The sequence below is a fragment of the Gobius niger genome (assembly GCF_951799975.1).
Source record: "Gobius niger genome assembly, chromosome: 3".
Taxonomy (NCBI): domain Eukaryota; kingdom Metazoa; phylum Chordata; class Actinopteri; order Gobiiformes; family Gobiidae; genus Gobius; species Gobius niger.
Genome location: NC_136854.1, coordinates 35,097,948 through 35,122,296, shown reverse-complemented (window position 1 = coordinate 35,122,296; position 24,349 = coordinate 35,097,948). Strand labels below are relative to the sequence as shown.

Here is a 24,349-nt window from a genome sequence, read left to right as displayed (position 1 = left end):
ACTTTGGGAATCCCTGGTATACAGTATTTTATTTACACAAAATGTTTGAATAAGCTGGTTTGAGAATCCAAAGCTATAAAGTGACATTTTTGGTATAACTGAGATACAATTTATAAATGAATCCTGACTAAATATTTGCTAAAGTTAATTCTATATTTGCTTAGGATTAACATATTTTAAAGGTATAAACCCCAACACATCTCCTAAATGACTGTACAGTACATACAATTATTTACATCTAACAGCATCTTATGTGGAAAGACATGAGTGCATTATCTCAACCCTAGACCTAAGTGTAATTTGGAAAACCTGTCCCAAGAGCTTTAATAATCCTCAAGCTGTGTGTGCAATGTAACTATTCCTCAAAGTTCCATATACTCCAGTCTAGTCTCTATATCATTACTCGCTGTTCAAATCTTTATCCAGGAGTGAACTGTTCTCCTCTGAAGCATCTTTATTTGCCTCTGCTTCCTTTGAGAAATTGTCGAATCCGTTACTGGCCCCTGCAGCGGCCTCTGCGGCGGCCTCTGCAGCGGCCTCTTCCTCCAGGACCATGTCATGCAGTTTCCTCTTAAAGCAGCCCAACTGCAAACACATCAGCACAAGATAAGTCTGGTTAGTTTTAAGTAAAGGTTTTACTTTTACTTTACTGTTGCAGTTGTAACGCCTCAACAGAACAAAGACAAAAGACTGTTTTTTGTTAAGTGAACCTCATAATAATCCTGCATTTTAAGTATACTGTACTTTGTGTAAATGCATTGTCCCTTTTAAATAAATAAATACAAAATACAAAAATAACTTAGTCTACTTGATTTCGATATGACCCTTTAATTAAATACTGTCATTGCGCTGTATTGTATTGGTATCAATAACAATACCATAATACAATTGTCCTGTATTTTGTCAGCCTCATAGCGTAATTATTGTCGTATTTGGGCAACATCGATATTTTTTGTCTCAATCTGTTTCCTAAAGTCTGCTGCATCTTCACCATGTCTTCAACCGATCAGCCTGCTACAACTAAAAAAAAACAATTTCCCAAAGTACCAACAATATGAATCAGGGAATGATGCTAGAAGGCTGACAATTTATGTAGTAATTGACGTATCACTAAACAAACAGCTCTTACCTTCACCATGATGACAGCGATGATGATTAACAGCAACAGTCCACCCCCAGCTCCAGTTACAATGATGAGCAGCGTATCAGGCAAAACTATCATCTCGATATAGACCTCGCTCTGTTGGAGGAAACGCTTCATATTTATACGGCCTTGCTTTAAAATGTAGTGACAACCACCAAAAAGGGTAATTTCTCTCACACAAACTACACAGCTGCAAGATTCACACCAGAAATTATCCAAGCACAGTGGGGACAAGTAATCTTTTTTTACTTAAAAAAATACAAATTTACATTTGTATCCATTTACAGTAACATTGGTTACGACCATAGATATTATATATAAAAAAGGCTAGATGTCTCGTACGCACTGCTGTCCAATGGAGGGCAACGTCCGCACACGCCGGCCATCTTGCCACAATTTTTTTTTTTTCATTTATTGATTTATTTGACAGGGACATTGCAAGTCAACATAGTACAAAACAAGCTTGTTACTGATGCGATGCAAAAAGAGTTCATAGCTAGTGCTAATTTTCAACTCCAGTCCCTGGAGGAGCTCGCTCACTCGTAACATTGTGTTTTATGGTGCATGTACTTACTTACTTAAATAACCATAACTTGCTCAATTGTCTACCGATTTTCAAACGGTTTGGTTTGTTATAAACATCAGAGTGTCATACCAACATCAGGTACCTACATCAGGTAGTATCACTTACTTGAACTCAACAGAAAGCTTCCCTGTGGCAAGATGGCCGCTGGTTTTGCCGGAAGTGACTCCGCCTTAAGACCTCTAGCCTTTATTATATGATATCTATGGTAACTATGGTAAATGGTGAACTGCAGATTTTTTTTCTTTTTTTTGTAAGGATGGAACAGGTCACCATTTTTACATACTGATCTTGCCTGAGCTTAGACGAGTTGATGCGTACCTGTTTTTTGTGTGCCATCAGTCACGCAAAACGACCAAAGATGTTGTTAACATTTGGCCTCTCCCAATGTATTCCTATAGCTCCAAACGGGGGTGAAGTTAGAAGCGACCAAGCTCTTCCACGGGCACACACAAAGACCAGACACGTACGTATCAACTAGTCTAAGCTCAGGTGAGAATATATCTCAGTATGGAAAAACGGTGATCTTGTTCCTTTAATATCTCAGTCATTACTAAGACAATCTAATGTCCAGTCATTTCCTCATAAAGGCGTCCAAAAGTGGAGACAATATTCAAAAACATGATGTTGTCCAGTAGGAAGGACTTTCAGCCATAAATATAATGTGTCAGGTTTGTGAATCCGGTCACTACCAAATACTGATGAGGAAAAGCATTTGTTAATATCGTTTTGGAGATTTTTTACAAATACTGTATTTCTCCCATAGAGTTGTATTGGCCCCGGCCCTCCACCTGACATTATGACATCATCATATATTAACCTACAGCTTGAAGACCCTTGTAAACCTGTAAAGTGAAATGTGAAGGTACTGTGCTATGTGTAAACTATATTTTCTCATTTTCTAGTGCCTTTAAGTTTGCTCCAAAAAATACAAAAACCCGTACCGATTTCATTGTTGGATCATTGTCCTCCCAGGAGCTGCTTTCACCTGATCTCTGTTGTGTGAACAAGAACGTTATGTCAAAATGGAAATCCAGCTAATATAAATACAAACGTTAAACGGCATATTGTAATACCTGCTGATTGTCTGAGTCCAAGGCATACTTCAGTTTGTCGTACGAAACAGCGAGAAAGCTTTGAAACTCCACAAAGTCGTCATCGCCAGTGTAGCGCTTCAGGAAAGGGACGTTCTACAGAGCACAGAAAAGTACATTTAATTGATTTTGGTTGCTAAAGCGTTGTCTTTTTTGGCCATTTTCGTGCTCACTTGTTTACTGAGGTCTTTAAACTGCACTTCTCCGGACAGTTCGAACTCCACGGCGGATCCGTTGTTCAGCAGGAAAGTGTCACAAACTACATATTTACACTGACGCTCTGGGGTACAGTACTGTAAAAGATACAGAATATAATCACAAATTATTGAACCTCTTGCCACCCGCCTTAACCAGTGCATTTTCTCCAGTTCGGCTTTACCAAAATCTAAAAACTTCTCGGCTGGAGCTTAAAGCCTTATAGGCCAGTGTCACGCCTCATTTGAAAGACCTACAAAACTGATCGAAACTTTTTTTTGTCTTTATGCCTTTATGTCACATTTTCGGTCATATTTTTGACATAGTTTTGTAGCTTTTTTGTCCCGAATTCCTCGTGCCATCTGCCACCCCTAAATTATGTTATACTCACAAAGATCTTAAACACATTTTCAGAAAATACAAGTTTTCAAATGAGGCACTGCCCTGGACGAAAGGCTATAAACAAAAATGTGACATTAAGATAAGATAAGATAATCCTTTGTTGATCTCACAATGGAGAAATTTACTTGTTACCTTCGGCTCTCTATAAGATCACTCAGGGTGTGCAAAAATGGACAGGAAATGTGCAAACAGTTGAATCGTAAACAAAAAAAGAGGACTCTTAATGTACAATAAGTAAAACCAAAAATCTTAAGGGGCAGAAGCATAACAATAAGGAAATAAGAATAAATCAAATATAATAAAAATTAGAACAGACTATGAAAATTAGAATATCGAGGTGCAAAGTTTACAGTCCTAGTGCAGGTTGTAGCGCTGATACAGAGATTATTGCACGTAGTTTTGCAATGGGGTTATTGCACATGTTACTTTAAAGTCTTGTTGTACAGTCTGTGGGTCTTAGCTTTCAAATGAGGCGTTACCAGTGTTGGTAACAGTGTTGATGTATTTTAACTTTGTGACGTTTCCTATTGCCTGTACAGCACTTTGGGCAGCAATAGTTGTTGTAAATGTGCTTTATAACTAAATACATGTATTTAGAACACTCATTTTGACTAACAGTATTCTGGGAAAGTTACTATTTCATTTGAGGTTACAGTTACTTCTATCAAAGGGATACATTGCAGTTAATTAATAATAAAATGTCAGTAAATAAGTAAATTCATAGCTCTGTTATTCTTGGCTGTGGGCATTTTCAAAGTACTTTTATGCATTCTGATTTTGTGGCAAATAAGTTCGTAACAGGCGGTGTAACAAGAGTAGCTGAATGTTTTTACAGATAGTATTCTGAGTATTCAGAATACAGTACTCTCATTGGACAAAGTAACGGAATACACGGCTAAATACATTTAAGACAAGTATTCTGTATTCTATAACTGGGCAATTCTGTCGCTACATTTATGTTGCTTTTTCATGTCTTTTTTTTAGTCACATGTTTTGTTTTTTAATTTTTTTGTGGCATTTTTGGCACTTTTTGGTTGAATTCATGTCGCTCTTTTGATGCTTTTTTGTTGTGTTTTCTTCCTTATTTACGTCTCGTTTTAGCCGCTATTTTGACGCTTTTTTCAAAAAGATTTTAGCTTTGGTTAAACTTGAACTGGAGACTCTGTTAAAGTGGGGGTTAAGAGGTTAATCCCAAAGACTGCCATTGTTTATGCAGTGTACTGTAATATCCTATGTAAACACATTATCCTGTTTCTATAATGTTATATTATGTTTAAAGCCTGCTCAGCCAGAAGCAACTCTACACACTTCTGTACTGAAATGCATGTGATTTTTGCATTTGTTTAGATGTTTACGATTGTACAGACTTAAAGCCATTTGCAAAGTTCACTTTCATTATTAATCTCAACTTACTTTAGATTCACGAGCAAATACGGCGTCCGTTTCTCTGCACTGGGTTGTATTCTGAAAAAGAAAAACAGTGAAATATTAGCTTCAAAATCTTTATATTGACTAAAGGGTCATTTACCTTTTCGACTTGGACTTGATAGCTGTTCATTTCAAAGTTGTGTTCAAGCTTAGTTGGGAAAAACAAGGTAATGTTCACAGGAAACGCCCTCCACCCGTGATTATCCACCTGCCAATGAGCAAAGGGAGACAGTTAACAGTGATACAAGAGAAAATAGGTCAGAGCTCGGGCTATGAAATCAACTGTAATCAAATGGAAATCATGACTTCAAAGTTTTTGTGTGTTTCTGACGATTATCTGCACAGTTCTCCTCAAAAACATGTTTGAGATGCATGTGAATCTTCTATTTATGGGTTGATTTTTGATGCTCCAAAACAGGGTAATAATGTGCACTGTGACTGACTTTGACATTAAAAACGTAGGACATCTAATCACGGTGGCAATATTTGTGTATATAGGTTGCGTTCGCATGACGTCACTACTTTCTATAGAGCCTATACTTAGCCTATACTTACTTATAACTGAAAATTCCATGGTGGTATCTATGGCAACTGCTGAACTGCAAATGGAACATGAAACAAAAACTGTCTCAAAGTTCAGTGTCTTCTCTGTCAGCGCGAATAAACTTAGGTCAAATTATTATCTCTGAAAGGTGTTTAAAAGTGGAGAGGATATTCAAAAATAGTAGAAAGGCCTTTCTGCTATAAAAATAATATGGGGTTTGTGAATCCAGTCACAACCATAGATACATATAAAGGCTAGATGTCTTCCGATCACTTCCGGCATAACCGGAGGCCATCTTGCCACAGGGAACCTTTCTGGCGAGCTCAAGTAAGTGAGTGATTAGCACGAACACCAATCCTCTTATCTCGCTGAAATCTTCACGGATTTACAAACAGTTTGGTTTCTTACAACCGTTGCTGGAACGCGTTGAAAAAAGATTCATATGTATGCAGTGTCACACCTACATCTCTGAGGTTTATAACAAACCAAACCGTTCTAAAATCGGTAGAAAATTGAGCAAGTTATGGTTATTTAAAAGTACATGCACCATAAAACACAATGTTATGAGTGAGCGAGCTCCCTGCGGCAAGATGGCCGCCGTGTGCGGACGTCGCCCTCCATTGGCCAGAGTATGAGACATCTAGCCTTTATATTTATGGTCACAACCAAATACTGAGTAGGTACAGTATTCATGTATACTTCTTACAAAATATATCTTTGCACCATAGCGTTGTATTGGTCCCTGCCCTTCATTTGAGATTATGGCATCATCACATTCTAGAACGTGAACTATTATCTTCCAAAATTGTTCAGCAATTTTCTGGATGTCATTCACATCAAATGTGACCAGCTGCTATGAAATATATTTAAATGCTCTTCTTGTAAATGCTGCCAAGGTTAATGCGCTGATTGTAAGGTTTTATTTTTAATTTAAATGTTTGATAAACTCAGGAAGGAATGTTTACATCCAAAGTCAATGTAATGTATACCGGATGATTGTCATGTAAAAGTATATTGCACTGAATAAGGGGTATAAGCTTCAGAGTACTCCTTTTGAGCTTTCATACTGTACTGCTATGAATTTTGAAATGAAAAATGAATGTAAACTGCTAAATAAACTAAACTAAACATCTGTTGATCAGATTAAAAACTAAAGGACAAAAGTTAGAGGGTTGGATACACAGGTATTTCAAGGTAACCAACAAGATAAACCTTAGTGCCATCTATTGGCAACATCGCAGATTGCAGGTAATTTTTCCATATTACACAGCTTATATCTGTAACATATCTTTAGTATTAATGTGGGACATGCTGACCCTAAGAGTGGGGTTTATTCTACTCTCTGACGGGAAAATAATACGGAGAACAACTTTTACACAACGTGAAAGGTTTTCGCAATTGTAAATTAAAAAAACAATATATGATTTAAACAAGTTTTTGCCTCATATCAGACGACACAAAAGGGTCTTTAAACATATATTTGCAAAATTGTCATTGTACTATACTTAGGATTTTGGAAAATTTCAATTGATAAGAAAAAAGCAACCTTGTATTTGGTCAGCAGTTTCTTGGGGGCGGGTTCGTCTGTGGTAAAATTCAAGTAAGTGATGCTTTCTTCTCCTCTGATGCGTACAAAACAAAAACAAGATTAGAAAAAAGGTAGTTCATGTTAAAATGATGAAATAAGATTTAAAAAAAACTTACGTTAAAAGTGACATTTTGATTTCGAACTGGACTGGGATGTCTTTGACGAGGGAGCCTTTGCTTGAGTTTTGATTATCACTGTTTCATAGATTAAAAAAACAATTTAGAACATATCAATAAATACATTTTTACTGTATATGAGTTTTTGTACCTGTTTCCTGTAATATTCACTGATAAGAAGTCCTTCCACTCATAGTGTTTCATCACATGGAAAACACTTGTTAATTTGGTCTAAACAGATAAAAGGGTGAAGTGTCAGTGTTGGAGGAAGTCATTGTGAAATTGCAGGGTTTTTTTTTGTCTCTCCACCTCTGATCTGCCGCGATAGACAGGATGACTGACGCCACACGTCGTTTTGTCTTCATGATCATCACAAGTGTAAAGTGGCCTGGTCTTTGAATCCTGTGAAACAACCCCCACAAATGTACAGTATGTATGTAGTCTTTTGAATATGATTAAAATCCACTGTTACATTCAATGAAAAAGGTAAACGAAATAAGTTCATCAATTGCTGGGTTGCAGGTGACATCATAGCGTTCTAAAGGCCTATACCATAGGTGTCAAACTCTGGCCCGCGGGACAAATTTGGCAATATAATTATATTTCGCCCGCGAGGCTATACCAAATGACTACTTGAGCTGGCCCACCGGTATTATACATTTTTTTTCAGATTTTGCATATCTGGACTATTAAGTTATATATTGTATAGTAATAAGTGTTGCTTGTTCCATATTCAATGTTAAAGCAAATCTTGTTTGGGTCCATATTAAAAGGTTCATTTGTTCAATGGTGGCCCGCGACTTTGTTCAAGTTTTACGTTTTGGCCCACTGTGTATTTGAGTTTGACACCCCTGGCCTATACTATTATATAGAGGAAAAATTAATTTGTTTCTGAGGAAATGTTTGGTCTTGTACAGAGAGACCATGGACCCAGTGACTAATGTTAATGATTTTTTTTTTATTCATATATTTTCTTTTTAGCTACGACTTGTGAAAGTGTAATGCTGTTAATAGGAAGAACTGGCTCCTGCCCCCCCGTTGAGTCCGATGACATCATATTCTAGAACAGGGGTCACCGACCTTATTTCAGCTGAGGGCTACTTTAAGAGCATTAAGTTGTTCGAGGGCTACCAGTTAAAAACAAATCCTAAAGACTTTAACGTGCACTGTTCACTTATAGGATATTGACCCCATATTATATTAAAAAAAACTTTATTTTAAACTCATACTGAGTCACAAGAACAGAAATAACTGTAATTTTAAGAATTAGAGAGAATTAAAGTGTTTTATACTTTAGAAAAAGTCCCAAGGGCTACTGGACATGCCCCAAAGGGCCCCTGGGTGCCCGCGGGCACCACGTTGGTGACCCCTGTTCTAGAACCTGCAACCCAGCAATAGATACAGACGGCATCTCTGGAGTCGCCCATAAATGGTCATGTTTGAAAACAGTTAAGGGGTAAAACAATTTTGAAAAAATGTAAATTTTCTCTAATTACTCAAAAACTACTTTAACAAATGCTGAATTATGAATATAGTTTTCTGCTAAATAAAGATACAAAGACATGGAGAGGAGCAAAGTGGTTCAACAGCTCATAAATACTTAAATAACGGAGAATGCTAACATAATGCTGCATGTTAGCATCGGGCTAATGCTAACGGTTAGCTAGCACTAGCTAGAACTGCCGTTTTTTCACTTCTACAGAACAATCTGCTGTGAGAAAATATCCATATGGGCCCGATTTACACTTGACTTCAGTTGTATGTGATTTGTATGTTTATTTGTACCAGAAAGTGTCGAAAAAGAGTGAAAAATTGTGTTTCCCAAAGGATTCTATTTTCCCCCTTGGCGAGGCCACGCCCCCTTTTATGACAAGATGCCGTCTGTACCTATAGGTTGCGTTCACGTGACATCACAACATTCTGTCTTTGTTTTTTGGCTCATATCTCAGTCATTACTGGAAGACTCCACATGAAACCAAAAATGTCACAAAGCTCATTATCTCCAAAAACTGCATTTCTCTGATAGAGTTGTATTGGCCCTGCCCTCCACCTGACATTATGACATCATCACATTCTAAATCATGACACCACCTATTACCTGGGTCAGACTCATCCTGGAGAAGGACAGTCCCGGAGGGTGGTGCATCGTGAGGCTGGTGTTGTACGAGTCTTCGCCGCGGTTAAACAGAGTCACGCTCACGTTGAAGTAGCTGTTGTCTCCAACCAGTAAAGTTGGACTCCTGCAAATGAAGTTTGTGAAATTTCCGTTTGCTTCAGTTCTACGTGTTGTAAGCGTCGAAAGAAGTTACTTACAAAAAGTTAAAGTACACTTCAATTTCAGCAATGCAGGTGTTGTTGCTACATCTCCTCTCAAAGGGAACCTGAAAAAAAGAGTCAAGTTCATCTGGGTTTGTGATTTAAGCAGCAAAAAACACAGGTCATTTGGGTGCACTTTGTAGGAAGGAAGTAGCATGGTAACTTGGTAACCATGAATATACAAACCATGTCATTATACTGGCCTAGATTAGTGGCTTGCTAAATTGCATGGCAGATGAGTCTTCGTTCAATAGGTAAATATGTTGTCATTTCCATACTATTGTCTTCAGTTTTGTCATATGCTGGAGGGCTGCACGATGTAAAGATAAACTCAACCCCCGGGCCTTTCTGTGTGCAGTTTGCATGTTCTCCCCCTGCCTGCGTAGGTTTTCTCTGGTTACTCTGATTTCCCCTACCACTAAAAATATTTAAAGTAGTCCAAGATGAATGATAACGTGTGTGCAAATGAATGGTCGTGGTCTGAGGATCCGTTGACACAGATATGTGTCTACTCAAGAAGAAGAAAAATCCCCTACCCAGTGTGACTTTGGGTGACGTGTGTCATTTGAAAAGCGCTATACAAATAAGCTTCCATTCCATATTGATAATCTTAGAACATCTTAGCAGCAGGAGCATGCAGAATTCACTACATGTATCACAAATGAATCTTGTTTTGAGCAGTTTTCACTCATTGGGACTTTTTCCTGATCTGAACAAATATACTTTGCTAGTTTGATGACATTGATGACTGATAACTAGTTCTAAGGTCATTTTGCTTGAAATAACAAAGTAAAACTGCCAATGGGACGAGACCAATTTTCTTACACCATTGGCAAAGAAAATTGCCTGAAATAAACACAAAATGTATTGAAACATGCAGTGTTGGACAAGTTACTTAAAAATAACATATTAGTGATTACAGCTTTAAAAATGCAATATGTTTGTATTACATATTACTGTTTCATAAATGTAGCTGAGTTACACTACTCACCTACTCACTCCTCACTACTACTTACTCACTACACTAGTTACTTTTGGCAAAATATAAACTCAATCTAGTAATAATGCCACCGAGCAAAAGATTTCCGTTTCCTTCACTTTCCCCAATTCTCTTATGTTTTGTTTTGACATTAGCTTCTCGCAACTGCAGATCTTATTCACCAGTGTCCAACTTGATTTGCTGCATTTTATTTGGGGGAGTTTGGCATTTTTTTCGTTCATACATTTAAATGCACTTGCAACTCGAGTTCCTTGAAATGTAGTGACTAATATATTCCCGTATTTGGTGTAAGTAATACATTTGTGTAACTCATTACTTTTGTAATACATTACCCTCAACACTGGAAACAAGTGAGAAGCTTTTCAGAACAAGTGAAGTAATCCGGGTCAAATGTCCAGCTAAATCTTAACTAGTCAAAACAACTCAAATTTGGATCATCATGCTCTTTTAAAGGGGCTAGATGCAAGTTGGCCATTTTATACTCACTACTGCCACCTCAGGTCATACGTGTAACTGCACCTTCTATATTAAGCTTGTGCATGACGGCACTTCTGACCCGAAGTAACACCTTTTTGAGAGACAGTGCAGGATTTTAGAGGCAGTTGTGGTGAACAGGTCTGGGCTCATTCTACACATTAGGACATTGTTGGAACATGTAGGGGGAGGAAAATATATAGTTTTCACATTTTTAAACTCCGTATAGTCCCTTTAAACTAATATAGTTAATCACTTTTGGCAGTGAACAACTTGACATTTCACCCCAAATGAAGTGAAACATTCTGTTCACTGTCAAAAACCAAACTAAACTCACCAAGGTAACAAACACTGCATCAAAAATAGCTGGACTCCCCACTCTCAAGGATCTGAACATTGGACACATTGCACTCTCCATAGACACAGACGGCATCTCGTCATAGAAGGGGGCGTGGCTTCGCCGAGGGGGAAAATAGAATCTTTAGAGAATCACAATTTTCCACTCTTTTTAGCCATTTTCTGGTGGAATATCAACTTATTTATCACACATAAATAAAGTCAAGTGTAAATCGGGCCCATATGGATATTTTGTCGCAACAGATTGTTCAGTAAAAGTGAAAAAAACGGCAGTTGTAGCAAGCGCTAGCTAACCGTTAGCATTAGCCTGATGCTAACATGTAGCATCAAGTTAGCGTTCTCCGTTATTCATGTATTTATGGGCTGTTGAACCACTTTGCTCCTCCCCATGTCTTTGTATCATTATTTAGTAGAAAACTATATTCATAATTCAGCATTTGTTACAGTAGTTTTTGAATAATTGTTTTCCCCCTTAACTGTTTTCAAAAATGACCATATATGGGCGATTCCAGAGATGCCGTCTGTATCTATAGAACAGGACTCCACACCCCCTGCATGTTCCCCTCACCCCTCTGCCCTCAGGACGGAGGTACAGGACGCTCAAATAAGGGAAGGCTTGTTTTAAAAGAAGCCTGATCCCCTCAGCCATCGCTTTTCTTAACATCCAGGCCCCACTGAGCGTACCTCGTCTACTGTTCTGTATGTTCACTGTTGTTCTTTCTGTCCTGTATTGTCAAACATGCGCTGTCTATAAATAATCTTTTGTGGAGTGAATGGGTTGCTGTATATTTGCTGAGCTTGCTCTGTGGTGAAAACTTGTGACTTTATACCTCCACAGAAGTTTCCTTATCGCCGTCAGTGTTGAGGGCTGCATCCGCGCGCTCACTCTCCACTTGAGAAAAGTTCATCTTTATACTGATCGGTGACAAAGTGTCTATCACGCATTTCTGAAAAACAAAAAGATCCGGTACACATTTGTGAAGCTGAAAATCGTCAGACAATCTCTAAAGTTTTCACACAAACCGGCATGAAAACAGAGCGGTTCAAGCAGGTGTCTCTCTCTCTCAGCTCATATGTTTCTGTGTATTTTCTCATTTTTGTGGTTGAATTGACAAACGCTCTGAAAGTCTGCCTCATCGGGTCAACATCCAGCGTGTATGAGATGTTCAGTCCAGGTGGCACAGCTCCTGTACAGAGCGGGATCAAGCGGTTCTAAGCTGATACATGTGGGTTATTATGGGCATATTGCAATGTTCTGTCAGTCCTGTACCTGCGGAGCTCTTGGTTGCTTCAATCATTTCAAAACAGATCATCAGAGTCACCAGGGGCACAAATTCATCCGTGCTGCTCGGACATTTGATTTTGTCGATGTTGATCTCATGTGGTTCAAATGTGAGGCGGGTCATGACATTGAACACTGGCTTGGATCTGCAAAATGTCAGATAATAAATAGCTATTTCATTTTTTCATTCTTTGTAATGGAAGCTAATTCTCTATTTCCTCCATAGTCTGCAGACCTTAAAACAACAGCAGCTCCCCGTGAACCTACGAGAAGATCAGGCAGCCCGTCCTCCCCGAGGTCCATGCTGCCGTCAATGGACTGACCGAAGAGCCTTAGGCCAGAGCGGATTCTCTCTGCCATGATCCTCTGCAATGAAAGTGGTGTGGAAAAAGTTTGACAAACATACAGTTTTTTTTTTAAAGATATTACATATTATAAAGATACAGACAGCATTTCGTCATGGGCGTGGCTTCGCCAGGGGGGAAAATAAAATCTTTAGAGAAACGCAATTTTTCGCTCTTTTTTAGCCATGAACTTATTTATCACACATAAATAAAGTCAAGTGTAAATTGGCCCATATGGATATTTTCTCACAGCAGATTGTTCAGTAGAAGTGAAAAAACGTCCATTGTAGCTAGCGCTAGCTAACCGTTAACATTAGCCCGATGCTAACATGAAGCATCAAGTTAGCATTCTCCGTTATTTATGTAGGCTATTTATGGGCTGTTGAACCACTTTGCTTTATTTGGTAGAAAACCAGTAGAAAACTATATTCATAATTCAGCGTTTGTTAAAGCAGTTTTTGAATAATAAGAGAAAGTTTAGATTTTTCTCCAAATTGTTTTCCCCCTTAACTGTTCAAACATGACCATATATGGCTTAGCTGGAGGCAGGATAAACAAATGTCTAACTGTTGTTGGAAATATCAGATAAACCTTATTTTATCGTCTCAAATGTCATTCCTCTTGTTCTTGCACCTCAAGCCACAACAGGATCTTATTACTCAAAATCACAAGCATCAAAGCAGCGTGGATTAAAAAAAGGAACAAAAGAGCGTCAAAAACACAGTAAACAGGCAATAAAAACACAATCAAAGTGTGATCAAAGTGTCATAATCAATTTTGCAGGTCTTCAAATGAGGCGTGACCCTGGCCTATAGTCTGTAAGCTCCAGTTGAGAAGCTTTTAGATTTGGGTAAAGCCGAACTGGAGAAAATGCGCTTGGTTAAGGTGGAGGGTAAGGGCTGCACAATGTACAGTAGGGGAAAAAAAGTATTTGGTCAGTTCCCCACAGACTTCCTATTGTTTGGCCAAAAGTTTAGTATTTGTCAAAGATTTTCTAAATTTTGCTCCATTTTAGCCTTTTTGCTTAGATTTAATTCAAAGTACTGTCTTGAAATGACTGAATAGCATTTTTTTCTCATATTCTGCAGCCTTAGCATGATTACTACCTTAACCCACTGATTCCATGTTTACTCTGGATACCTGGCTGTGTGTGCTGCGTATGCCTCTGCTCCTGTCCCCGAGGTACAGGTACACAGCTCCTCTGTTCTCGTCTTCCAATGGGGCCCCAACAGCCACGTCCCGGAGACCGTCCCCGTTCATATCGCCCACACTGGCGATAGTCGTCCCAAACCGGCCCATGACGTGTGCGGTGATGTGGAAGAGATTCATCAGCTGCAACTGTCAAACAAAATAATCTATATGTTTATGTGTCGTTAAAGGATGATCTATGACTCTATTATACATTATATTACTTTTTAAGTACTTTAGATATCTTATCATTGGTATTTCTTGCTTTTTATTTAATTTCTACACATTGAAAAGAGATTGATGTGATTGAGCCCTTGTTTGTGTTGCAAGCACGAGCTATGGGCAAAATGAGAAAAAATGGTGTACACATTTTTGGGGGGGAAATGTCGAAAAATAGGGGAAAAACGGGGAAGAAATTACTAAATTGGGGGAAGAATGGGGATAAATAGGGATGATATTAGTAATAAGGAGACAAAGGTGGGCAAAAAATATGAAAATGGTGGGAAAAAAATATGGGAAAAATGGGAAAAAAATAGGGGAAAATTGACAAGAAATAGGGAAAACATTGGGGGAAAATGGGCAAAAATAAGGGAAAAACGTGGAAGAAATGACTAAATTGGGGAAGAATCGGGATAAATAGGGATAATATTAGTAAAAAGGAGACAAAATTGGGCAAAAAATATGAAAAAATTGGGCAAAAAATATGAAAAAAATTGTGAAAAATAGGGGGAAATTGACAAGGAATAGGGAAAACATTGGGGGGAAAATGGACAAAAATAGGGCAATAATTGGCCAAAATAATGTATGCAATAGGTCATGCAATATCTGTACGCTTGTAGTGAAGGCAGTTTGAGAGCTAAGCTGATCAAGTACAAAAAGTGAATGGACTTTAAAACTGATGTAGCAGTTTTCATATGAGAATGAGACAGCCTCATAACATCAATAGTTGAGGTAGAGGGGAAGAAAGCTCTTAAAGTGATAGTTTGTAAGTTCAAATGTTTTACTAATGTAATAGATTGTGTATAACTGACTGCCTGGTGCCATAACTTTGACCAATGAGATGAACATTCCTGTGGGCCGGCCTGTCAGGTCCAATCATGAGGGAAGGGGAGGAGCTTAATCATCTTTCTTCCCTCATTTTGCAAATTAGGAGTCGTTGTCAGGTCCAACCGGGAGACGGGGTCAGGGGCCTTGGTTGACTTTTGAAATTTCTCTCTCTCTCCTCATTTTGCAATCTTACAGACTGTCACTTTAAGAAGGAGCCAGATCAATACACCTCCAGTTTGCTCGTAATGAGGAGACAATATAACTACCTGGGTAAAAAACAAACTAAATATTTTCTAACATAATATATGGGATTTGCTCTTCACCTCATCAGTGAGTCTGTAGATGTAGATCTTGCCCTCTTTCTTCTCGTGCGGCTGGTAAAACAGTGGAGCTCCCACCAAAAGGAAGTCAGTGCTGCCATCAGAGTCCACGTCCACTGAGCACACGTCTCCACCGAAGTACTCTCCATGCTGGACGTCAGGAATCAATACAATTTACAGAAATAACAACCTTTTAAGATACATTGATGATTTAACGGCCTAAGTGATGATATCCTGTGAAAGGAAGCTCTCTGGTTTCCTCCTTGTAACCACAGGAATGGCATCTTCAGCACTGACATACAGTTTCTCAAGATATTAGAGTTACCGACCTGTGATCCAGTGATCCTTTGCACAGGGGTCCACCCGCTGCCTGTGGAGGCGAACAGCACCACTTGTCCAATGTGCATGTACCTCGGCGCTCCAGTGAAATACAGGACAGTCTTGTTCTTTTCTCCAACAGACACTGAATAACCTGCCGCAAAAGCAAAACAATAACTCAAAGATATCATACAGAAACACATTCTGTCTGAATCAGTACTCGTGCTTTGAGTTCACACGTCCGTCTGAATATCCAAAGCACTTCATGTTTTTTCAAAATTATGTAAAGTTTGTCACACTCTGGGACAGACTACAATTGTGCTGCCGAATGGATGATAGTCTTTTGCAAATAGGTTATCAATTATATCAGCAGCATTTATCAAATTGAACATTACTTTATCAATTTGTTTCTATAAATATTTTAATTTTAAACCTACTAAACAACCACCTCTTGCACCTATAATAGAAATCTACAGATCCCTGGGCCTGCTGTCTTTACTTATACATGTGTTTCCAATGACATCACACATAGTTCCGGCGGCCATTTTGAATACTGAAGTACAATTATGCAGTACTACAGTATGCAACAATATCTCTACTCAGGATGAAAATTAAAGACAACTGATTAATAGTGGCATTTTTATGAATTCGTAATTATTGCTCAAGAAGAAAATCGTAAAAACACTTCCCCACAGACGCACGTTTATGTGATATAACCAGCAAATATATAGCAGCTCTGTCTATCGAGCTACAGCAGGATTTACTAAAGATCTGCTTCACATCAAAGAGGAAACAGAAAACCTTTCTCTGTGATTTTTATAGTTTGTCATGTCAACAGAGTCTTAGTCTGAGTCAGTGTTTAAGCTGCTCAAGACGTTAGCATGCTACCGGTTAGCAACTATCAACCATTGACAGTTGATTCAATCAACTGTCAATGGCTTCAACACGATAAACATCTATGAACACTGAGGAAATACTACAATAACAGCTCAGCTCTGACCTCTGTCACATGTTGTATCCAAGGCTAGATGTTTGGAGTGTGGTTCAGGGCTTTCTCTTGGAGAGGCCTATTGTGTTGATGCTAAATGCTAACCGGTAGGATGCTAACGTCTTGAGCAGCTTAAACACTGACTCACATAAACGTGCACTCTCTGGGGCCGTGTTTTTACTGTTATCTTCTTGAGCAGTGATTACAAGTACATAAAAATGCCACTGTCAATCAGTCGTCTTCCATTTACACCCTGAGTAGAGATACATGTTGTGGTCATAGTTGCAGTACTGCATGATTTTACTTCGGTAAATATAAAATGACCGCCATAACAACAAAAGCCACATGACTTGAAGGCATGTTGTATAATATTAGTCCTCCATTACTGTATTATAACTATCTTTTCCTGTGACATGTGCTTTTGGCTTGTGCATGTAACAGCAAACCTTACTGCCTGAGTTCAAACCTGATGAACTCCTTACAGGCAGTACCTGAATATGTACCTGGATGTATAAATCAACCCAAACTGGGCCTTGAACCCATAAACAAAGTATGCTGTGATCAAGTGTAACCCAAGTCAAATGAGTCCGTACATTTTATCAAAGACTGGTTAAGCGCTTAACAACAGAGTCAGTCAATACCCATGTAAGAGTCCTGCTTCATCTGTGAATCCTTGATCGGTGTCTCAGTTTTTCCTCTGAGCTCATGGAGAGAACCACTCCACGTCTGTGACCCAACCGAGCCCAAAAGCAGTGCGTCCTGTTGCCACAAAGAGAGCGACAACCATCAGCTTTATAGAAGTTCATGAAACTAAAAACAATGAAAGATCTACTAACTTTACTATAGGCAGCACTAAATCCAGTCTGGGACATTTCCTCTGTTAAATCTCCCGCCAAAGTTGCAGTGGCGCCTGAATGTAACGTAGCATCATCATACATTAGATTAGATATACGACATTTGAATGTTTTTTTCATGTATTTATAGAAAATAATGACCTTCGGTTTGAAAGATCTTCTTTTGGAAGTTTTCCAGCACACCGGTCAGCCCATTGTAGTTCTCAATATGAAAGGTGTTATCGTCCTTGGGCTCTGACGCAATTTCCCTCAATTTTGTCACATCCACATTTTTTACCTGTAGAAAAACAAAATGTCAATTAAATAACAATTTAATCACAGGATGTTTTACATCAGTTGTTGCCAAACTTAGTGGAACCACTTAAAGTCCATTTATCGGCCAAATCGTTTGGTCTGAGATACATGAACCTACTTTTACTCCGCACAGTGTGTTTCAGAAAGCATCATTTGCCACGGGGCAGATGAGGTGCAGAGCAACAGTTCTGAAATGTTTACCACACTGTGCTCATTTTCAAAATAAAATTATAAACGTCACAAAAATGTTAATCAGGAAAGAACATTTTAAGCCAAACAGCCCCTATTTTAGGTTCCACTTTACATTTAAGGAAACACTGTTTAGTAATTTAGAATAAAGAGAATGATCAAACTTCAGTCCCTTCACACTATGAAGTGTGAGTTTTACTGTTATTTTCTTGGTCAATGTGTATTTTCAGCTCAGTGATTTTATCGCCTCAGTTTGGGAACCCCTGTGGTAAAGCTACATATGCCATTTACCCCAATAACCAATCGAATAATCTTCTTTAAATTATAATTCTCAATAGACTTGTATTTCTTGTCTGTATCACTGGGATCTCCGTCTGTGATCAAAACCAGGACTTTGGTTGCTTCAGGTGATGATCCATTTGCAGGATTTTCAAAATGATTTTTTCTATAAATGAAAAACACAATTAACCACACCGAGGTATTAAAATTACACTTTATATCTGAATTAAACTTACAGAACAAAGTTCAGTGCCATGTGAGTGTTGGTCAGATCCTTGTACTGTATTTCTTTTTGCAGCAAATCACTCGCAATACCATTTGTGTAGTCGTTAAAGGTGAAGACTGTCCTCACGAGTTTTGAAAACTGTATGGCTGCAAACTAAAGAACACTTTTGTTAGTATCACATGTGGAAGTAAAGCCAGTGACCTGCTCCTTGTATCAGTTATAAAAGTATAAGCAGGATAATTATTTTGGCAGTAGTTACCTTTATCGATGTGTTTTTAAGGTTCGACATTATATGTTCAATGAAATCCTTATTTGATTGAAAATCAAATGGACTCATACTGCCTGAACCATCAAACAGAAAAGCAAGGTTCACTGTCTTTTTAGTGCAAGCTGAAAAAAACAGACATTAGGAAAACAGTCAATTGTGTATTCATTTTATATGAAGATTGGTCTAAAGAAATCTAACTAGCAAAGCTCAAACTGGAAACAGTGGAAAATCCTCACCTTGAAAAGCAGGTGTGTAGTTCGACCTCTGCTGCAGGGATTCTACCAGATCGTAACACACGCTGTTCATGTAGGAGTTTTCATTACATCGAGTGACCACATTTGGACTGCAAACCTGCAAATCAAAATTATCTCAAATTATTTCCTCTAATATTACAATACTGTTGCATATTTTAGTCAAAACAATGTTACCGTGAGTATGGACCGTGAGGGGTCCTTCGTTATTGACAACCCCAAGTGCTTGACTGGTAATTCTTCTTCTCCAACAAGAAGAGCTAAGAGGAAGTATATCAAATAAAATGTTAATGAAGTTACACATTATACATATATGGTATTGAGATGGAAAAGTAACATTGTACCCAAACGTTTAACAACATTTAATAACATGGTGATTGTGTCAATATGGTGATTTCTCATGGAGCAGGGCAAACACTTGTACCTCATGGTAATGTTATTATTCATAACCCTAACCTATAAGTTATCAGAAAACATTACCCTCAGTTATCCCTGATTACTGTGTTATTACAGTGCTGTGAATTGTGGCCCAAATGTGATCCATTTTTATTCAGGTTAATTTCTATCCCTGGCCTTGTGAATGCCTGATCTCATCAGATCACAGAGACTAAGGTTTGGCCTCGCTAGTACCTGGATGGGAGACTGTGAGGGATTACTATAGTCTGTGTGAGTGGTAATCATATAAAAAAAAAATATATATATACATTATTAATTCACTCCATACTTGGTGGTGGTAAGCTACTATTGTCGCTACAGCTGCCCTGGGGTAGACTGATGGAAGCGAGGCAACCAGTCTGCCCTATCGGCCCCTCCGACCACCACCAACCACTCACTTGAGTGCATTCACTACATTCACTAGGCTTCCTGGTGTTCCCAGACCGTCTCCCATCCAAGTACCGCCCAGGCCCTTCCCTGCTTAGCTTCCATGGTCTGATGGGATCAGGTGCACTGTGTGAGTGAATATCTGGAGATTTTGTAACGTTTGCTTCATTACAAATAAAATGATTGTTTACAATGTGACTAAGAATGTCCAAAGACATTTACAGAGTGTGTCTTTACATTTTGATGAGAATGGAGGCGGGTTTTTGTTTTGTCCATGGCGATAAACAGCACCAGATCCATTCATGGACAGAGGCGCAGTCACTATTATTCTGTGGACAAGCACAAACATTAATGTATGTGAATGTAAAGGAAACATAATGTAAGACATATGAGATTTATTACAAACAATTTCACTTATCAATGATAATGTACTTTAAATATAGCGTAAATTAAATCTTACCCTTTGTTCCCCTTGGACCCCACCTGCAGCACTTTGAATCCAAAAAAGTCCTCTGCCTCCCCATTGTAGACATCAGGGCTCCTCAAGTCAATGTTAAAGGCCAAAGACACACTGACTGCAATTACAGGCCATTTACAGAGTAGATTATACAATATACATGTTATCAGATTATTTGTGACTTTGTGCATGGAAATTCGGAGCCAAGATACTCTCACATGACAACTAAAATGAAAAAAGATCAGAAAATGCAGCTGGTTTGAGAGACTTCGCAAAAAACAATCATGACTTTTCAAAATACATGACATTATGAAAAGAATTGTAGAACTCATCTTTAATTGACTGAAGGGAGCCAATCACATTATTTTATCTGCTTTGACTCATCAGTGACAGGACATCCTGACTGATTTCAAAAATACACTTCCTGGCAAAGCAGTGCAATATTTAGAAATATCAAAACTTAATATGTGTGCAAATAGCCTATATGCAATTTGCCAATCGGATCAGACCAAAGTTTTTCCAACTAATAGATTAAGATACAACTTATTGGTCTAGACATGAAACCATTGATTTGAAATGTTGTCTAGAAAAGAAAAGGAAGGTGCAAAGACGTCTTGCCACCTTGCAGTGCATCCTTTTGTGGTTCCTTCAGGTTGGCAATAAACACTTGAGTATTTCCTGTCTGTTTCAAAGCAGTCAAACATATTGTCAAAAATAACGTAGATCCGCATTGCCCTTTTTGGAATTTCTAGAAGATGAGTAGAAATAGCTCTTACCAGTTGTGCACAAATACAGAAGGAAGATGAGGCGTTTTCGGTGCATGTTTTTTCCCACGTCGCTTTGCTGAAGCTGGTTCAGACATGAGTGAATAACATTTCCTGTGCTGCTGCGTCTTGAGGGCGTTCGTGTTACAGGTGGTGTGCAAATTCTCGAAAGATGCTCTCAGCGAAAGCCCACACTGCAGTCAACTTCCTCTTTTGGGGAGTATGTCCTTTTTCGAGCTCTGACCTCTACCAGTCGACCCTGCCCTCGTGGTTTTGGTAAATGGATACACCCTGTTCACACAAATAAAATAAGCATTTACTGTGCACTTTGTGGAGAGGGTGAAAATGAGTTTGACGCAGAAAACTGATTATAGCTGGTATAGCTGCAATCACAGTGTCTCAAGGGGATTTGTGTATTCATTCATTCATTCAAAAAAGACCATTATGCCCCAAAATATGATAAACATATAAAATACAACATCATGTCGAAGTTGTTTAAGTGAGACGATTCTTATCTGATAAGAAAGCAGAATGATCCCCGCACTTTTGGTTCCCGGATCCAAAGGAAAGACCAAAAAAAACTTTCACACTAAAATTTCCAGCACTTGTCCGAATCCCAGTCAATTCTCAATTAGTTCATAAAACTCTGACTGAATTCTTGAGATTCTGAACTGGAGGTATTGTCCTTTAAAACTGTTGCAGGCTTTCAGGTATTGAAGAGAATATGGCCACAGCGTGAAACCTTCAACTGAATGCATTTAGCAGAGGTTTAAAGGCACACTACGTAACATTTTGCCAACATGCTCCTAATGACCAGACAGACAGAAAGTGTGTAATCAAGGAATGGATTTGGATAAGGACGCTCACAGCAGAAATACATGTTTGTTTGGACATTTTTAGGTGTTTATCCAATGATAAAAATATCCAATGAATATGTTATTAAGCGTGGCTTTCAACAGTGCCCAGCGGTTTTATTTGTGCTTTTTTTTAGGTTAAAATTGTGCAAAATTATTAAACTTGAGGTACCGCTCTGGCAATTTCTGCTAATTAGCCAGAATGCCACCAAAAGTTGGGCCACACTTTGGGCACCACTGACCATTTAAGGCAGGGGTTTCCCCAATTTTGCAGTCCGGCAGGGACGGATCTAGAAAAAGGGGTGGCATGCAGGGTCAGGGATAATTTCTAGGGTGGCAACACATTTTACAATGTTGAATGTTTATAGTGGGGGCACGCAAGTTTTGCTTGATTAAATTAAACAAATACTAGCATTGTTCATAATATAAGTAGGGGGGTTCTAACTAAAATTTAAAACTTTTGTAATAAAAATAAATAAATAAATTTAAAAAATCATCATCTTTAGAGCCACAGGAGTTGCACCTGCCTCCTTATTTAGCTCTAAAGTTGTTATAAATCTTTGTCCTGTCAAAAAAGTAAGAACTGAGAGTGAGGCCTCTGTAAGCACCCGAGCAGCTTCTAGAGCAGATGTGAGACGTCACATGTCAATGGGGTGGCAGCTGAGGTGGCAAGACCACCCCATGCCACCAATCTAGATCCGCCCCTGCAGTCCGGGATCCTCAAAATTACCATGCAAACAATCCGATGGGATTATTAAACTATTTAAACACACAGAAAACCTCAAGCAAAAAACAAACAAAAGGAAAAACATCTTATTTGTTTTTACATTGTTTGGTTTGTTATTCTTCAATTCAAAAATCCACGCAGATAATTATATTACATACACTATGAGTATTTTTCTTTCTTATACATACCATATGTTGAAATCATCTTGGAGCCTTTTTTTGGTTTGTGCCCCATATAGTAGTAATTCGTGAAAAAAGTCATACGTGACGTTCGGACTGTATTATGATTTGTTAATATATGACTCATACAGTGAATGTGACGAAAAGGGGTTCTCCTTCTTTCGTTTCACCTCTTATTCCGTTCTTAAGTTTCTTGGTGGGGAAAGCTAGAGATGTGGCACAAACAGTTCAGTGCATTTATCATCATGGATTTAGCAGCATGCAAAAAAAAAAAACTGACTTATGATCCAGTTTCAGCAGTCCATTGTGAAACTCTCAGCTTCTCTGGGTTTTTGAGGAAGTGTGTCATGCCCCTTGAACATGTTCCCTGTACAATCTTCTATAATTCAGATAGTGTAAATAATAAAAAACTAAAATTACAATTCCATTTTAAATCAAATAGGGTGCGAAAATATTACTCATTTACAAAAGGGAACCGTTAAGAAACAATAAGAGGGTGGAGTAAACAACACTAGTCTTTATGCAGTTTTCCATTGCACTTTTGTTCTATTTTTTGATTGTGAACATACAACTAAGATCTATGTGTTTGGGTCCAATAAGGAGCGCAGGTTTTTAACAGGCTACAACAGGAAAACACACAGTTCCGCAAAGACATGGGCTTACTAAGGAACACAATCTATCTTAAGAAAGCCAAGCAGTAGTGAGTAAAATCCTACCATTAATTGATTTGAAGTACAAACTCTAACTAACTAAGTAAAGAAACAAACAGGTTCTTCACATCTCATTCAGTGGCTTAAGCAGAACATAGGTCAATCAATTCTACAACTTGTATACCTATTAATTACAGCAAAAGCACATTGTTACCTGAAAAGAAGAAGAAAACTTGATTGAAATCAGCGGCTCTTCACATTCAAAGTAATGATGAGGAAGTGGCAGAACAGAGACTCCTGGAAGCGGTGTTTACTTGACCGACGGATGGACTTCCTAAAAATAAGGATTCCTTTCACAACATACCTAGCTAAAAGTGAATATATACTGTATATAGCAAGTACTACGTTTACTTCTGAGAATCTCTTCACTTCCCTATCTTACTTGCAGTGTCGTAACTGTCTAAATGTGCCGGGAAATAGAAGACTTGTGTTGCCTAAGGTCCTCATTGTAGAGAATCAATTCAGCTGTTTTGGGGTTGGTTTATTGATTTTATTCTCAATTTAAGTCTGCATATTATGTAAAATCCCAAGACAACTGCGAGCCCACACAATTCAGTCATATACTGTGGTTGCGTGTCTCCAACAAATCCTTGTATATTAGTTAGAAGCTGGTCTTAAGGCACCATTTTCACACTTAACATTATCCTCTTCCATATGTCAGAGATACATCTAGGATTCAACAGGGAACTGCCCCTTTAATGTGTCCGCATTTTTTTTCTCCCAGATGCTGACAAGTTTCTTTGGCAT

General features: G+C 38.4%; 1 protein-coding gene across 1 annotated transcript; it reads right to left on the bottom strand.

Moving 5' to 3' along the window:
• Positions 1-349: 349 nt before the first annotated feature.
• On the bottom strand, positions 350-23,930 carry LOC306960765 (integrin alpha-M). The gene is made up of 32 exons (XM_079553287.1): positions 23,757-23,930; positions 21,145-21,423; positions 20,372-20,486; positions 20,149-20,240; positions 19,267-19,349; positions 19,075-19,189; positions 18,830-18,960; positions 18,581-18,723; positions 18,357-18,510; positions 17,724-17,859; positions 17,565-17,638; positions 17,370-17,487; positions 15,752-15,894; positions 15,426-15,572; positions 14,008-14,205; positions 12,759-12,889; positions 12,512-12,669; positions 12,265-12,428; positions 12,072-12,188; positions 9,408-9,475; positions 9,193-9,334; positions 7,404-7,496; positions 7,246-7,325; positions 7,095-7,172; positions 6,937-7,012; positions 4,947-5,054; positions 4,832-4,882; positions 2,995-3,114; positions 2,804-2,917; positions 2,672-2,722; positions 1,130-1,240; positions 350-585 (listed from the first exon to the last, which is right to left on the bottom strand). Exons 2-32 carry the CDS (start codon positions 21,188-21,190, stop codon positions 400-402), a joined length of 3,543 nt encoding a protein of 1,180 aa, XP_079409413.1. The 5' UTR covers positions 21,191-21,423; positions 23,757-23,930; the 3' UTR covers positions 350-399.
• Between the last annotated feature and the right edge of the window lie 419 nt (positions 23,931-24,349).

Excerpts from the sequence above, each read along its gene's own strand:
- LOC306960765 (XM_079553287.1), bottom strand. The coding sequence starts at position 21,190 with ATGCACCGAAAACGCCTCATCTTCCTTCTGTATTTGTGCACAACTG. Across the intron at positions 17,860-18,356 it reads TTATTCGATTGGTTATTGGG|GTAAAAAATGTGGATGTGAC; the intron begins GTAAATGGCATA and ends GTTTTTCTACAG. Across the intron at positions 4,883-4,946 it reads ATCAAGTCCAAGTCGAAAAG|AATACAACCCAGTGCAGAGA; the intron begins GTAAATGACCCT and ends TTTCTTTTTCAG.